This window comes from Amblyomma americanum, chromosome 5 (assembly GCF_052857255.1).
Source record: "Amblyomma americanum isolate KBUSLIRL-KWMA chromosome 5, ASM5285725v1, whole genome shotgun sequence".
In the NCBI taxonomy this organism is placed as follows: Eukaryota; Metazoa; Arthropoda; class Arachnida; order Ixodida; family Ixodidae; genus Amblyomma; species Amblyomma americanum.
This window is the reverse complement of record NC_135501.1, coordinates 177,402,657-177,419,713: the sequence shown is the minus strand read 5'-3', so window position 1 is coordinate 177,419,713 and position 17,057 is coordinate 177,402,657. Positions and strand designations below refer to the sequence as shown.

At 47.3% G+C, this 17,057-nt stretch overlaps 1 protein-coding gene across 1 annotated transcript; it reads right to left on the bottom strand.

Annotated features, from left to right (window-relative positions):
- Window positions 1-9,800: 9,800 nt before the first annotated feature.
- On the bottom strand, window positions 9,801-14,499 carry LOC144135342 (uncharacterized). Its single transcript, XM_077668038.1, has 4 exons — window positions 14,446-14,499; window positions 13,321-13,578; window positions 11,564-11,783; window positions 9,801-9,886 (listed from the first exon to the last, which is right to left on the bottom strand). Exons 2-3 carry the CDS (start codon window positions 13,501-13,503, stop codon window positions 11,577-11,579), a joined length of 390 nt encoding a protein of 129 aa, XP_077524164.1. The 5' UTR covers window positions 13,504-13,578; window positions 14,446-14,499; the 3' UTR covers window positions 9,801-9,886; window positions 11,564-11,576.
- Window positions 14,500-17,057: the final 2,558 nt, after the last annotated feature.

Genomic DNA, 17,057 nt, shown 5'->3' with positions numbered 1-17,057 from the left:
CACACCGAAATTTAAAGGTGTGTAGACATCTAAATTTTGCGTGCTTGTTTTCTTCATTGTAATGATTCACAAGCCTCTGGTATATACAGATTACCACGAAGTGTTCGCCTACGATTCCTAAAAAATTTATAATCGATTTTTTATCTTACGCTCTTTCGGTTTCGATTTACAAAGCAGAACAGTGGCTGTGACGTCAAAGCTGCGTATAGGTCACAGAAGGCAAGGAAAAACTAATGTAATCAATGCTTCGTCATTTTATTTCACTTTCAAGACCCCCAATTACAACCAATTACGAAGCAGCGATTATATCGCAGTTTCCTCCTGCGTAACGTGATCTATACAGAGCTTTGACGTTACAGAGCCCGTGAAACAGAAGCAGCATGAGAGAAAGTGTCAATTATAAAGTATTTAGCGGCGATAGGCGAGCACCGCTTGGTGATCAATGTAAGTAATGTCGTACAAATGTCCACACACTTGTCCAGAGCGCTCAAACAGTGAACTCTGTTGTGTATTTACGAAAATTAATGCTGCATGGCAGACCTGACACTGCTTTCACACACACATGCACTTGAAAACAATCCATTGGAAGGTGCACGAACGATAAGGCCCCATTTCGAGCCCTAGACTACCTGCAAATAAGAAATGACATCATCACCATCATTAGCCTGACTACGCCCTCTCCATGGCAAAGACCTCTCCCATGCCTAATTTCCTGCGCCCACCTATCTTTCTGCGGCCTAATGCGCCACCAAAATTAAACGTCGGTGCTGCTTTAAATGGTGGTGAGTGGCTTTCTGCCTTTTGACGGTACACGCGGTTGTCCCACCAGTGTTAGAAACACAGTATTCTCTATTTCTATTTAGCGACGAAGAAGCTTTTTATGTTCTTCACGTACTAGTACTTGCTCTTGGACGGTTTGTGATGTCATCCTACCACCATACGGAGCTGTGCCGGACAACATGTCACATAAAGCAGAACTTCCTTTTTTTAAGATAAGATCAAATTTTATGTGCCAAAGGCTCCTAACGTGGTTTCATAATCTTTCTTCAGCCCATGACAGCATGCAGCCACCTGACCTCTGGCGAGTGCCGGTACTCCAACGAGACGCTCCTCACCTTTTCGCAGCACAACCGAAGCCTGGAAGACTCCCTGGCGGTTGAGGCTTACTGCCTAACTCCTTCCGTCCTGGCCGCTAGACTAGAGGTAAACAAAAAACCGATAGCCTTACGAGAATATGTTAGAAGGAGGAGTACTTTCAACTGGATTATGTGTCTCTTCAAAGCCTTTTTTCCGTCCTCATTTTTCTTACTGCCTGCTTTGACACTGAAAATACGATGCGTTATTTTTAACCCATACAATTCTAGTAGGTTTAGTTCATTTATGATGTAAGCCATCCCGGCAGCTTCCTTTTCCTCTCTCTCTCTCTCTCTTTGCGCACTTCCCTTCACAAGCTGCTGTTTCATGTATTACGAACGGAAGCTTGGACACTGCTCCAGGAAACTACTGTTCCCAGCCTGAGCTGGAAACGTTGAAAATAGTTCTGCATGTCATAATTATGGTTATTACAGCTTATACACGTCTCATTTACTACTACTACTACAGAGAACTATATAGGCACGAACATGCGGTTGCTACTTGCAGCTAAAAAAAAGGTGGCAGCAGTCTAGAGCCGCATTTAGAAGCGAAAACTTCACAACGCTAGGCAAAGCAATCGTCGCGTAGGCAGGATAATGACCTTGAACGACCTTCACCCCAGCCACGTTAGCCGACCATATGTGGTACAGTTATGGTGTCGAACCCTTGAACCCTGACCATTACACATGACGTTTCGTTGACCTTTGAGATTGGGTGACCTTTGGATTCAGTTTTGACCTTAAGAACATCCTATGGGGTGATGTGAAGCCACGCGATTTCGACCCTAAAAACATCTGATGGGGTGATGTGAAGCCACGCGATGACGTCTGATGGGGGTGTCGTAAGACCATGTGATACCACGTGATAGCTACGCCGTCGTGTGGTAATATATAGAACGGCTGTCGCGAGCGTGTAGCGGAGCTGCCAGGACGAGCCTCAGACGCTTGGCAAGCGCCCTTGCTTTTCGCTGAATTCCAGGCTTAGCCACGTTATGCCACTGGCCATTTTTTCGAGAGCGCATCATTTCAACGTCGACGGGGATCCTTTCTTTACACCGCATTCAGGAGGCGTACCTGAGCCCTTGGATGAACGAAGCTGCCGGAGGCCTGTGCTTGATGTTCGCGTCCTTGGTTCTCCAGATGAAATTTCAAAAGACCCAGACCATCATTGCCGCGCTGCTCATCACCGCCTTCGTGCTTCTGGTGGAGCCGTACTCGTCCCGGGATCTGATACTTGTGGACGTGGTCTTGATGCACGCGATCGCCCTCTTTCCCTTCGTCGACTCTGCGCAATTATTCCTTCCGGAGGACTTAGTGACCAAACATGTAAGAGCTTGACCACTGTATTTGCACGGACATAAATAAGGCCCCAAATTCTGTATAACATCAGGGCGCGCCAATTAAATCTAAGCTGGGTTCTGCGGTGACTCAGAGAAGAATAAGCCAAACGATCCGCATAATGCCTTCGTCGTAGGAAGCTTCACAGCGATAAGTTCGTTGAAAAACTCGTTGAAAGCCAATTCCGTTGACAGTCACCTGCTGTGTGATGTCAGTGCGCGTTAAAGATCCCCAGGTGGTCGAAACTATTCCGGAGCCCTCCACTACGGCATCTCTTTCTCCCTTTCTTCTCTCAGTCACTCCTTTCTTCCTTCTCTTACTGCGCGGTTCGGGTGTCCGCCGATATGTGAGAGAGATACTGCGCCATTTTCTTTCCCCTAAAAATTGGCAGTCGTTTAGCCCGGTTATTACAGATTACACGTAGTTAGAAATTGATCTTTTTCTGTCGATATCACAGCTCAACAGCGTCCGGATTCTCCAACTCGTAACCCAAAGGAAACGACTGCGATACGGCCGCTGTGTCACCTTCGCATTTTATACACGCAGCTTTGCATGCGCAGTTATGCCATTTTAGTTTTAAGTGGTTTTATTAATATAGTAATAAAAAGGAAGGAAAAAATTTTTCCAAGCCCCGGCATCTGTCATCGATACTGAAGCACCTGAGCAGGGGCAGAGGAAATAAAGAATAGCAGGCAGAATGGAGAAATGAAATGAAAGAGGCGAGGGGACAAAAAGAGAGGATATGGGAAGAGGTTATATACAGAAACTATTTACACAATAAGAAATGAGTACAGGTTGCGCGCGTGATTAGTTCATGATGGAGCAATAAAAACACACGCGCACAGCACTGTGTTGACTACAACTGCATGGAGTGGGGTGTCCAATTGTTAATCGTCGAAGGTAGCACTCGCGGAGCGTTCGGTCTTTGCATGTAACTACCCGGCGGAGAACAGACGGCACGTCAAACCCCTGTGTTCGGGGAATGCACAGAGGCTCACCAAAGTTCGCTCACGAGTGCGCGCACTGCCCTGCGGCCAAAATAGCGTCTTGAGTGAGTCTGGTAGCATGTATGCCCAACGCCTATAGGCCGCATGCATATCGCGACGAGCATCGGCGAACGCGGCACAGCGAAGGAGCAGGTGCTCCAGTGTTTCCACTGCACCGCATCCGGTAAACACGAATCACTCGTCGCGATTCCGTGACGCTCCCGTCGTTCCCCGGACGACACGCAGCCAATGCGCACGTGGAGGATCATTATACGTTGCGACCGCGTAAGTGCGCGGAAGCCGGTGATGCTGTCGATGCGCTCACTTCCGGCGATGCGTGCGTCGGGGTGCTGCTTTCGGAGATGGTCCTGGATGACCGCACGCACGTCCTTCATCGCAAAAGGCAGATCGCTGGAGGTAGTTGATGTGCGGCGATCGGGAGGCCGTCAGCTTCCTCGTTGCCGGGGATGCCGCAGTGACCGGGCACCCACTGTGCACTCACGGCGCATCCTCTCTGCGCGATGTGCTGGATGCGGGAGCGGATGTCCCGCACTAGTGGGGCACCGCGGCCATTGGATGGGAGGCGGCTGAGGGCGACGCGGGAGTTGCACAGAATAGAACTCCTGGGCGGCGGAGGGCAGAGGGTGAGCAGCAAGTCCAACCCTTGCCGGATCCCCATCAACTCCGCCGTGGTGGAGGAGCCCAGGAAGGTTGCGTGTTGCTTCCTGTGTAGTCGCATGACGGGGAAGGTAGCCGCCGCTGCAAGTGAGCAGCTGTCGCGGGCCACTGAGCCGTCGGTGTACACGAGGAGATGGTCCTGGAGCTCCTATGGCGGCTCTGGCCAGCTGCTGCACAGCACAGAGGGGTGTGCTGCGCTGTCCCGCGATGCCGAAGATCTCTCGCTTTACCTCCAAGGCAGCAGGCCAGGGCGCGCAGGAGCCGTAGGGGGTATGGGCCTTGAGTCATACTCATACTCATACTCGAGGAGCGCCGCGCCCATTCGTGAGCGCGGGTGCGAGCGCATAGGCTGCAGCAACGAGCCACCGTCAGGTGCGCAATGAAGTCGGTCGATGGGATTCAGTGCCCTGCGCCCTGTTTGGAGCTCAAAGAGGCCTGTGCGGAGGTGACGGCCACTGGCGAGCGGAACTGCTTCCGCGAGGCCGGCTTCGTCGACACAGTGTCTGATGCCGATCCTGATGCTTCGGAGGATGACCAGCCCGGCGGCCATTTGTGGCAGCACATCGTCGACTCAGACATGGGGGGTCATGACATTGGTTGGAGTGATTTTATTTCTGTCGATGACGGCGCCGACACCGCGGAACCGCACGTGCATAGAAGAGGGCGTCGTTTCTGAAGTGCGGGACGAGAGTGACGCGGAGGAATCAGATGAGGGTGAAACTTCAGAGCCAGCACCCATAAGCGCGCCTGTAGCAATGGGCTACATAAATACCCTAAGACAACTTGTCTATGCCAAGGGCCTCGGCGAAGAGCACGCTTCTGATTTAAATAAACTGGAAACCTCCCACATCGGATCTGCGTTGGAAAAACAGACTGCCATCAAGTACTTTTTCGCAACTAAAAAAAATGTATTTCGACAATCAACTCTTTTAAAGCTGTGGGCTACTTACTACGAGCTTCGGGATATAACGAACGGACGCCGCTTGACGCTCATGTTCGTTATAAGCGAGCTCGACTTATAAGCAACATCCTCCTTGCATCATCCTAGAATCCCCCTGTTTTCTTGCGCTTTCCCAAAGATATGTTTTAGTTTAATGTAATTTATGTATCATGCCACGCACGTCTTCAACCAGACAGCAGCTCATAAACAGGCGTCGCATGTTTTCTAATTCAGATTGACCTGTAGCGTGGGCCACTGATAAAAGTCAATACAAAGAATTCTGCGACCGATGGTGCCGAAATATTTTGGCCTACATTTGTTGCAACAGCCCGACATGAGCAGTATATTTTAACGCTTACAAACCGGTGAAGACGGTAACGAAAACACGATAGGCTGTGAACAATCCGCTGTTTGTGGCTGTTTTGTAACCACTATGGCTACCATTGTTTGCAGTCACAGGTACGGGAGTGCTGCCAGCTGTCGTGCAAGCTGGCGGCTGATGCGGCCAGCGCGACCCTTAGGCTGGTCTTGCTGCTGTCGCTGTTAGCTAGCGTATTGATCCGCTTCTACTTCAACCCGGAGCACGGCCCGAATGTGTTGCAGCAGGCACAGCATGTCGGCCCGCCTCAACATCATGCCATCCTCCACCGACGTAGAGGGTGATCTCAAGCCGTAAGTTAGTTTCTCTTAAAAAAAAAAACTTGTGCTGACGGTCAACTGTTTGCTACGTGTTCCGTTATTAACTTGAGTGAACAAGCTTTAGCAAGGCGTGAAAAAAAAGTTAAGAAGTCCGCTCAGTGTGGCAGTAGTATAGCGTCGGCTAAGGAAGAATCAAGAAAAGGCGGCCGCAAGATATTCGCCTTGGGCCATGAGGTTCGAATTTAACTGCAACATTCCAATCAAATGGTTTCTACAAATAGTTCATGATGTGACCGCTTACATCGGACCCTGTGACATTTTCTTCGTCATTGCGTAATTTCTTGGGGATGATCACCGCATAAGACGAAATGATCAACAATGCACATGAAATACTGGACTATCCGTCCCCGCCCCATCTCCGTTTTCGCATAAATGTCTTGCCAAAAGTAGGCAAAATTAGCGCTAAAATTAAGAAAGACAAGTGTACTCTGGGCATGGCTAGATAATGACAGGAGATTAGGGCAAAACATTACAAGGGGGGAAACGCCACATTTTGTTGCTTATCGCCAACTACTGCTTAAATGAGCTTCAAGGTTTTTTTTAGTTCATTTCTTTTAATTTCACTAATACAATTCAAGGTTCACCAAATTCGTTCTTTCAAACCAAAAAGAAAAATACGAAGTTGGTTTTGGTAAACAACAGAGCGGCCGAAAAGTGGCAAGATTTTCTATGTGGGAGTGTTCAGAACCATACTGTTCAATCGAGCTGGCTCCTTAGAGTCTAAGCTTTTTATGCAAAGGCTCATGTAGACAGATGTAAATACTTTAAGACGTCCCGCTATATCTGTAGTAGGAGGGATCACATTAATAGAACTACAGTAATTAAATGCAGGAAGTGCATGAAATTTTATTTCTTCGGAAAAAAAGTATCTACATGAAACGCTTTACCAGCAGATCAACTCAAGGCTGACAGAGTTCGCTTTATTCAACTGATCAATATATTGTAATTAATTTAGTTACTCTCATACTTCGCGGCTGTTAGACGTTTCGAGCTTGGGATTGTTTTGATTTATATTCGCCAGGTCATCGACTTTATTGCGGTTCGCGTGATTGCATTATTATTACAATATTAATCCACTCTGCTGCTCTAAACCTTTTGCACTACAGGATATGCTGTAGAAGGTGCTGCTCACCATCTCCAAGATGTAAGCAGTAATCACTGGGGCCCTGGACTAAGGAATGACCTGACGCACAGCAGCTCCAACCATCACCACTATCAATTAATATTGATTCATTCATTATCCTTGTTTCGTGTGTTTCGTGCACTCTTTTCGTGTACTGTTTCGTTGTGTTTTGCTTGTTTCGTGTGTGCGTACTGGAAGGTGAGATGTAGTACGCAAACGGCCGCGTCCCACAACAGCCGCTTATCTATTCGGAAGTGTGTAGCCAACAGTAAGGAATATCCATTTCAGTTTTTATAATTTCGAAAATGCAGTTACCTTCGGCTTTGTAGCCTTAACAAAGTTGGTCTAAGTCAATGAGCTACTTTCACTGAAGGCGTTGCATTGCCTCAAACATCTTCGAAGGAGCATGTATATTGGCGCAATGTACAGAGAATTTGTTGGGTCACAGCGCCGAGGGTAACAGCGTTTTTGAAAATATAAAAATCATACATTACTTCCGGTGTTTGTGAAAACAGAGAGAACCGGAGAACAAGCTTCCCAATCAATAAGGAGACTAGCAGTCAGTTTTAAAAGGTTAGCTATTAAATATCAGTTCATCATTTTATTAGTTACCACTTCTTAGCTGTAATCTGGTGCGTTACACTGCAGAAAATGTTGCCCAGGAAAAAGCACCCTTCTAACTAAAAAAAAACGAGTTTAAAAATTGCGGAACATCTTAGAAGAAACATTCGGTATGTGCTAAAAGGCCATTAATAAGAAAATACACATTGTAACTGTGAAATAAACTGTTAATTTTCTGCGAAATATGAACGCAACACTCCTGCTTCCCATCCGCAAACGGCCAACGTTCAATAGGCGCAATGTATTTGCTACTGAACGAAAATTTTCGGTGGTGCGAAGCTTTCTGGAGTCGACTGGCACGCTTTGGTGCCACCTTCCGTACCAGTACTTCTTGCTTTGACTGCATTTTTTTCGTGCCTTGCGAGACCGCTTACTGCACTCGTTTTAAGTGCGTTAAGTACGCGTAAACTTCAGGTGTGTGTTACTGCTACATCAGCCACCAATAACGGACCAAATTTCGTCGATGGTATTTATAAATTTTCTAGCTGCATGGTTTCATATCGTGTACGTCCCCTTCGAAAGAAAGTGCTAATTTCTTAGCGGTAATGTTCAGATGTTTGCAAATTTGAACCGGCGAACTCTCTCTTAACTTGGGCAGTACTTCTCGTTAGCCAATCGGGCTACCGCTGGGCCACAGCTCGGTAGGCTAGTTGGGTTGGTCCGTGTATGATGTCACGCGCAGCTGTCGCATTCTGCGCTATGGGCAGTTCCAGTGGAACCTGCCTTTTTTTTTCTGACGCAGGTTCATCATCACTATAGCACTGTGCGCCAACGATGTCGATCGACCCCATGCCGCCTGTGGGCGGTTTAACGGAAGGCCACGAGCACGCTTTAAAACTTATTAAAATAATCTATAATTTCAATATCAGTGTGATTTCCTGCACCAAAGAAATCTTTTTAAGCACGAGACGCCTATTATGTGTAAGCGATTTACACGGCAGAAAATTTTGCATTAAACGCTGCGACACTAGATTGATGTGGTGGGGCATTCAAACGTATGCGGAAAAGATCCCACCTTCGACCCGCGGGCGAGGCTCCGTGTTTTCTGCGTTCGGCTGCTGCCCCCAGGGTTGTAATATGAATTCCAAGCCGCGCCGACAGCACTTTATGGAAGCGAGTATCGACAGCCATTTTGTTGCGTTCCCCTTCTCGCGGAGCAGCAGCATTTTACCCTATTTTCGTATGGTTCCAAATGACAAAACATTGGCGGTGGTTTAGCTCAAGTTAAACCTGGAGTGACGCGATAGCTACAGCTGGCCGAATGGAGCTTGTTCACGTGGCCAACCACATGAGGAACCCCGTGACAAATCACGTGACAGCGTGGCGGCGCCGCCACGCCGAAAGCTTGAATTGCTACCGTATTGCTGCTCCGCATCACGTGGCAAACCACGTGACAGCTTGGGACGCAGCCACAGGGTGGCGGCGCCGCCACCACCACGGCCCCGCCACGCCGAAGGCTCGAATTGCTACCGTAACGTAGCTATCGCTACAAAAAAAGTCGCAGAGCTATGCTTAGCGGCTAAGCACATTAATCAGTAAGAGCTGATTGACAGTAAAGACCGAGTTGTCTGGAGTTGGAGTCGCGGCACGCCCCGGTCGGGAACGCACGCGGCGGCTTTCCTGTTTATTGCATGCAGTCCTCGCTTTATATATGGCTTTTCTACAAATATATAGTAATTTGGTATAAAGTGTGCGTCATCATTTAATGCCAGGAAATTTCTTGATCCTCTTAGAACACCAGCCGCTGGGACTCAGTGGTTACAGCGCCCGGTTACTCAGCCAGAGGAGCCGAGTTCAGTCGCGGCCGTGGTGTCTGCTTTTCCACGGAGGCGAAACCCAACGGTGGCCCGTCGGCTGCTCCATGTCACCGCACAGTTTCACCCCAGGTGTTCTAAAGTAATCCGGAGCAATCCACTATGTCATCCCTCATAGATGTCGTCTCAGGACATTATACTGCAGTGCTTGCAACTTACCTATTTACGCTAACATAACTTTCGCTCTGGTGTAGAGAGTGTAAAGAAACAAACACCACAGGTTGCGATTTGTTTGGAACGAAGTGCAGCAGCTATAGGATGGCACCGTTTAGAGTCTCTGTTGCATGCAATAGGCCGGCATTAAGCGGTTATAAAATGGGCCAGTAGTTTAAGAATGACGTGAGGGTTCTCTCTCTGAATCGTAATAATCATCACAATTTACAATCCTCGGTATCAGTAGTGCGACCGAATGAACGTACAATTGTAAAAAGTTTATTCCCCCTAAAGTCTCGTCGCTGACAGCGTTGCGTTCCCATAAAAGACCACGACCATAATTTGGTTGCAGTGGTGCCTGGCGGCAAACGTCGGGGCACCAGGTGGCACCGGGTGCGAACCTGCGTCAAGAGGGAACCCCGTAGGGATAATGATTGATAACTTCAATGGCGCCAAGGGAAGATAAGGAAAAAGATGGCCACGAAACAATAGGTTTAGCCTACACAAGGCAAGGTCAAAGACCACTTTTCCAAAGCATTTCACCACAGAGCAACCGAGCCCCAGGTCAGGGGAAACCTTGTACCGAATGAAAACCGGGAGGTGCCTGTCAGAACTGGGCACAGAACATCGCACCTCCCGCATAGGGACCGGAAGTGAAAACTACTAAACCATATCGGCGGTCTGTACGTACCACCTTACAATCTGCAGTCGGACTCCAGACAAAAAAAAAATTCAGGGCAGCACTGAACAGCGACGTTAATATGCAGTGGCATAAAACGCTCGAACCTGTATACAATCATGCCTCACGTTTTCTTGCAGAGCCTGTCAAAAATTAATCGCCACAGCGTCTCTGGCAGGAAAAGTAGCCCAGGTCTAGAATCCCAGGCACTGTAGGAGTGACGAGGCCTTCTTACCATTCAGAAACTCGAAGCGTAGGCCACGCCATAAAATTATTCCTGCTCAACCAGATGCAATTTGAGTGGCCTTAAACTTTCTAGGAACGCCTGAGCTTTACTGTATATGGCGAAGTTACCGCTGGTAAGTACACCGGACTCTTTTAAGACACGACTACGAGAGCTGTCAAAATCACGCGTTTCTTAGTGTTAGTTTATGTCATAAGCTTTTGACGTAACACTGTCATTACTAGTGTCATAACACTGTTTGTGAAATGATAAGAAATTGTGGTTTTCGCATCTCCTTGTGAAAATAAAAAAATTTCTGTGCGTTTCGGCGCTCTTTGGCAGGAGGTTTCCTTGTAAATTAAAATTTATTATCGTCAAGCACGCTGTCTTGTTCCAAACGTTCTCAAAGGATATCTCAGCGACCCGAATACGCTTACGCTCGAAATACGGGTGCCATTTGACTTCAAGTTTAAGGCTGTGTTGAGGCGCTGGCAAAGACACATGTGACGTTTCAGCGTGTTTGATGGTCACTTTGTGCAGGTACATTGCAACGGTTGAGATAGGCATCATTGGCCCGTAGCAGTAATTCGCTGCGGTTCTGGGCACTACCCTAACTATCCACCCATGCACAACAGCGTGGTGGGCACGGCTCCCATACTTCCTGGGCTTGTGTTGTCGACCCGGGAGCAAATTATCCGTCAGTGTGGTGTATTTGCCACAGGAACTCAGACTTGAAGAAGTTATCATGTGATCACGTGTATGTGTGTGTTCTCATGTGAGAACAAGTCGAACGCACTTTTTAGCCTAGCATTCCGCCCGGCATGCATCGATGAAAATTCTGTCCACCGCAGTCATCATCTGCATGAAATTCCGTGATCACATGGCTAAAGTCACAAGGTCAACCGTCAGTGGTCACATGACCAATTAGCCGTTAACCCGTTTCGCTGTGATGTAGCAGTTATATTAACTCGCAGCTGAAGCCCCAAGGCAAATATCTGTGGACAGTCTTTCCTTTTATCTTACTCGAACATTAAGTAGACGCCATACTTGCGTCACATGACGTGGGTATCTAAAAATTTTGTTTCCTTACTTGATCAGTCCCGTTCATTCAAGTTTACAACCGAACAGGTAACAAGCACCTGACATTCAAGATAAGTTCTGTTAATAGAAACTCACTTAGGTCTTGTGGTCATCCTCTACGCCGGTCGAGGGCATGCTGCTGGGGCGGCGGGACATGCTGCGCCTCTTGCAACACATTCGGGTGGTGCTGCGACGCAGAGTAGATGCGGCTCCATACGGTGGAAAACAGCGACAGCAACACGGACAGCCCAAGGCTCAGGCGGGCTGCGTAAGCCGTCAGCTTGCCCGACAGCAGGCAGCACTTGTAAGCGCGTGCCTGTAAGCAATAGTTGTAATAGTTATGAGAAAAAGCTTTAAAGACCAAATTTGTTACAGGCTGTGGTGGCTTCATTACCCCCTTCAGACCAGACCAATTTTTCGATTTGTAAACGTTAAAGGGACGCGCCATTGGCTAAAAAGTGTCACGAGATTAGGTTGTAGATGAAAAGATACCGGACTTATTAAAGGCCCGCCAGCATATATACATCTTAGAAGTGGAACCATTCACAAATTTTGCAAGGCAAGGATGGTCTCGTTTGCTCTTCATGAAAAAGTGTCAAAGAAGATTGATCAGGGTGAAAGCATCCCCAGTACCCTATACGCTGAATGCGTTTCGCCTGTTTTTGCGGTCCTAAAGAAGGATTGCTCAGTGCGCATTGAGGTCTTAAACTTACACTTCACCCGGTGTGCGAGCTGGAACAGCATCCGCTCCCCGTTACACTGATTTGTTTGCCAACTAATTCTGAGGACAGCAAATCACCATTTCAGATTTCCGTAACACTTAAAATGATATCGCGTTGGACGAGCGCCGTCGAATTCTGACAGTCATAAACAAAAGGCAAGATATTTTTTGTTACAACCGGTTACCGTTCGGCATCGCGTCAGCGCCACCCATCTTTCAACAAAAGATTGAATCCGTGTTGCAAGGGTTGGTCGGGGCTCAAGCATATCTGGATGATGTGCTGATAGCGGACAAGAAAAGCGATTACTCGAATTTGCAGGTAGTGCTGCAGCGTTTCAGTGAAAGTGGCATCAAGCTGCACGGCGATAAATGTCGCCTCAGAGAGATAGCGATAAAGTATCTTAGTCACCGCATCGAAGCTGGCGGACAGCACCCGCTGGAAAAGAGTATTGATGCAGTTGGGCTGGAACCTTCGCCTGAAAACATAACACAACTGCGTGCGTTCCTCGGTTTAATTACCTTCTACTCGTTTCTGCCGAACATGTCCATGCTACTAGCCCCCTTGTACAAGGTAAGTGATATGGGGTTAGAAGAGGAGGAAGCATTCCAACGTGTCAAAAGCTGTTTGTGCGCAGCGCCCATCCTGACTTATTTCGATCCACAGAGCAAACTGCTGTTTCCATGCCCCGCTTAACCACGTGATATCGACGCCATACTTTTTCATCGCTCTAACGGTGAATATAGGACGATTGGATTTCGCTCCAAATACTTAATACGCATTTATAATCAATGTGTCAACGGCACTGATCGTTAACGAAACTTTGGCTGCGCAACTGCAGAGCTTTTTTAAAGCATCCGTAAAAGACAGAGAAAGGAGTACTTCCACTCCGTCGCAGCCAAATATGCACGTCTTCAAGCATGTGTGTCCAGTCCTTGTACCACCAAAGTATACGGTACTATTAGCTATGTCGCTGTGAAGCTACCGATGACAGTTACACAAACTATTTAGTTGTTTAGCTTTCTCGTCATTAAAGTCTGCACGCAACTCAGCGTGAAGCTGAGCGCGCCGTCAAGAGAAACACAATCTGCAACCATATGTCTATCCGAAACAAGGACTCAGCTTTGCTCTTACATGCAAGTTCAGTGTGGCCGGAAGAAGGAATTTCACAGAGCTGCCGGACGGAAATAGATCAATGACGTGCATGGTGGCCACGTCGATCAGTATCACATCCCTGGACGAGCGTGGGTCCACCAAAAGCACGAAGGCGGCGAGGTGCAGGGCGACACTGAGGGCCTCAAGCTCTGGGAACTTCATCTGGAGCACCGCCACTGCGACCGATAAGCACACGCCTCCGGCAGCTTCGATGGCCCATGGGCCCAGGGCCGCCTCCTGAACACGGTTGAAAGTTAAGTATTCACATGGACCATAAATTTTACAACCGTAGGTAGGAAGAGAAGCCAACGAAACTCTAAAAATGCGGCTGAAGGCCATTGCCTCCAGTTTAGGTTTAATCTGAAAGTTAATGCCGCAGAAAGTTCGCTGCCCTCACGCATAAGAGACGTATTCAATTCCATTTAATTAAGTTTATTTCAACAGATGTTTCTAACGATATCTGAGCTGAAAGAGAGCTGAAAGTTGTAAATCACAGCTTGACGTGGCCAAGAATATCTCTACAAGGCAGTGCCGACGTAATTACTGAGAATAGCTTAACAGAAACAATAGAAAAGATGGAGAATAGCAGACACTGCACAATATTAACCTTGCGTAGTTTTCTGAAGCGTGATCAAGCGTAGTTTTCAATATTATCAGAAATAATACAAGAATACATCATGCATACATATTTCAGTAAAACTTTAGATAAGCTCTAATAAGCATGATTTGGCGACGTAGAAATATTTTCTAAACATTTTCAGCACAAGCTACGAATTATAGAGCCTGAGAACACTTTTCTACCTCCATTTCCGAGTACTTAAAATGGCGCTTTCGGGAGGGAGTAGAAGAAAGAGTACAATAAATGGACAAGCCCGACGCTGTCTCTGCTCTCTACATTAACATACATTAACTACAGCTTATTGGATATTTGTGCCGATAATATTATCGCATTTTTGGTTGAAGAATGGGCTCTAAAGAGCAGTGTCGACCGCAAAAAGGATGTGGAATGTGTGAGCTGCCACATCATTTAATTTGACCAAAGTTCAAGCGCAGACTTTTCTTATGATATTAGGAAATAAAAAGCTTGGTGTTCGTTTTCTTTACCTCAATTCTTGCCGCCTGGATAAAAGGTGTTAGGCAGTAAGCCTCAACCGCCAGGGAGTCTTCCAGGTTTCTTTGTTGCAGCGAACAGGTGGGTAGCGTGCTGTTGGAGTGCCGGCACTGGCCAGATGTCAGGTTGCTGCAACTTGTCATTGGCTGAAAAGATGTCGATGATGACGCACTAGGTTTGACGCACTAGATATGGAGCATTGCAGCAGACTGCAGTGCTCTACAAATGTTTTGTAATATTCCCAGTGGGCAAGTAAAGGCACTTGTCGCTCCCACGTAGAATGAGTCGTCTTTTAGTGGCACCACACAGTCAGCCCACTGAGACAAAACACGCCACGACAAACAACTACTTCAGCGCGAAAGAGTAATTGAGAATACAAACTCAAAAACTCAGATGGCTTAAGCAACTAGCTGTCCCATGAAAAAGGAAAGAATAATGACCCTTTTTAAAACTGCTGTGCGTAAAATTCTCATAGTTGAAGCCTCGCAAGCGAACACAATAGCACGTGCAAGCGTCGGGACACTCAGATGCCAACACTTGTACCTCTAAATAAACAAGGCGAAAAAGAAAAGCAGGCACTCATTCTCGCGCTTTGTTCGCTTACTGGTTTGCTTCACATGGGTCAGCCTGTATTCCAGGTTTCTTTGTTAGAGTTTGAGTGGACACTAGGGTAGCTACTGTGCTAATGCTTTTAAACCCGACGCGTAATAAAAAGTGGGTTCCCTTATGTACCAACTCGGCTATCCTTTGTGCCAACGGCGGGAGAGGAAGCGGTCCTTTGTAAACTTTTTGCACGTTCAACAAAATCTTACCGATCGAAATTAACCCGCGAAATTGACACTGCAGCACATCTTATAGACCAAGCATACGCAGTACTTTAAACCGTGTATAAGCTAAACCCATTACTAAGAAAACTATCACTGCATTCGCACGCCACGTCCACCTTGATGCAAAACATTTTCAGAGCATAAATGGTTTACTTTTGAGCCTGGTATTGAGAAGCTTATGGTTCCTCTCAATGTCTAATTCCGTGTAGGGTTCTCAAGACGAGCCTCCCCACCCACTTCCTAGAGCGATTCGACATGAGGGATGCCGTAAGTCTCTAGTACACTCGTCAAACCCGAGAAAAAGTCCGGCTTCTCAGCGTTAATCCAAATACATATCTCAAGTCTTGGTGGCATTGTGAATAAACGCACAAGATCTGGAAGTCGCCGGTCCCACACTTCTTTCCTGATGAGTTTTCACAATGCACTCTAAGGGCCTCTCTACAGAAAATGCAACATCACCTTATGTATATATTTAGTTAAATACAAGCACAACAATATGAGTGTTTGGATCAAACTTACGAGACATCTTATGAAAAAGCACGCGCTACATGAGAGCTGTTTGGCAGCTGAGAGCCGACATCTGGTTTAGACAAATCCACTAATTTCAGGCGCTACTGAGATCGCCCCTGTTTATTCACACTTTTCGAAAATGTTACACAGAAGCGCTGGGAAATCTTTGACTTCCAATGGCAGTTTCCTGCAAAATCAGCATTATAATGTACAAGGATTCTGACGAGGAAATAGGGCTGAGAAAGCAAATCATGTTCACATAGACCATAGGTTAAGACTGTATACCACTTGTGACCAAATAATAAGGGAAGCACAGTTTCGGCCGCGCTGGCCGTGACCTCTCCCCCAATGGTGGAGGATGACAGCAATGCCTTCCGGAGGACTTACGTGCGCGCAGATGGTCGCCAGACTTGGAAGTGGGCCGCAGAAAACCCTGTCGTACATGGCCACTACCGTCAGTGTCGCGTAGCCGAGCAACTTGTAAATGATCATCACGGGCAGCAGGCAAACCACTAAAACCACGACTACGGTGAACAACATGTCTAAAAGCCTACAAGGGCAGGACCGATATGTTTAAGCAGCCTTGGACGGCCGGTCGGCTAGGATGGAGACTTCTTTCTTCTTCGCTCGGAGAGGACACGGTGACCACTAGGGCAACAGACCGATAACTGTTTAAGAGCCGTTTATGGGATAAGTTCCTGATACAAACAGAGACCACTTTAGTATGAAAACCGATAACAACAGTTACAAAAGAAATGGGGTGAAATTAAAATTGTTTTTTGGGGAAGGAAATGGCGCAGTATCTGTCTCACATCTCTGCGGACACCCGAACCACGCCGTAAGGGAAGGAATAAAGTAGAGAGTGAAAGAAGAAAAGAAGAAATAGGTGCCGTAGGGGAGGGCTCCGGAATAATTTCAAACACCTGGGGAACTTTAATTTACACTGACTTCGCAAAGACATGGGGAATTAGCGTTTCGCCTCCATCGAAACGCAGCCGCCGTGGTCGGGTTCGAACCCGGGTACTGCGGACCAGTAGCCGAAAGCTTAGCCACTGAGCCACCGCGAGAGAAATTCGGCGATGATATGCTTTCTGAACGAGTCCCTCGAATGACTGAAAGCACCGCCTTTACCCGTTACCAGTTAATTCTCTGATGAACGTGGACAATTTGAATACCTTTTTTGAAACATTGGGAAGTGCACGCTTACGACGTTCCCTTTTCACCCTTAAGAGGTCTAAGTGTATGTGCTCTCTGAAAATAGTGTGTGA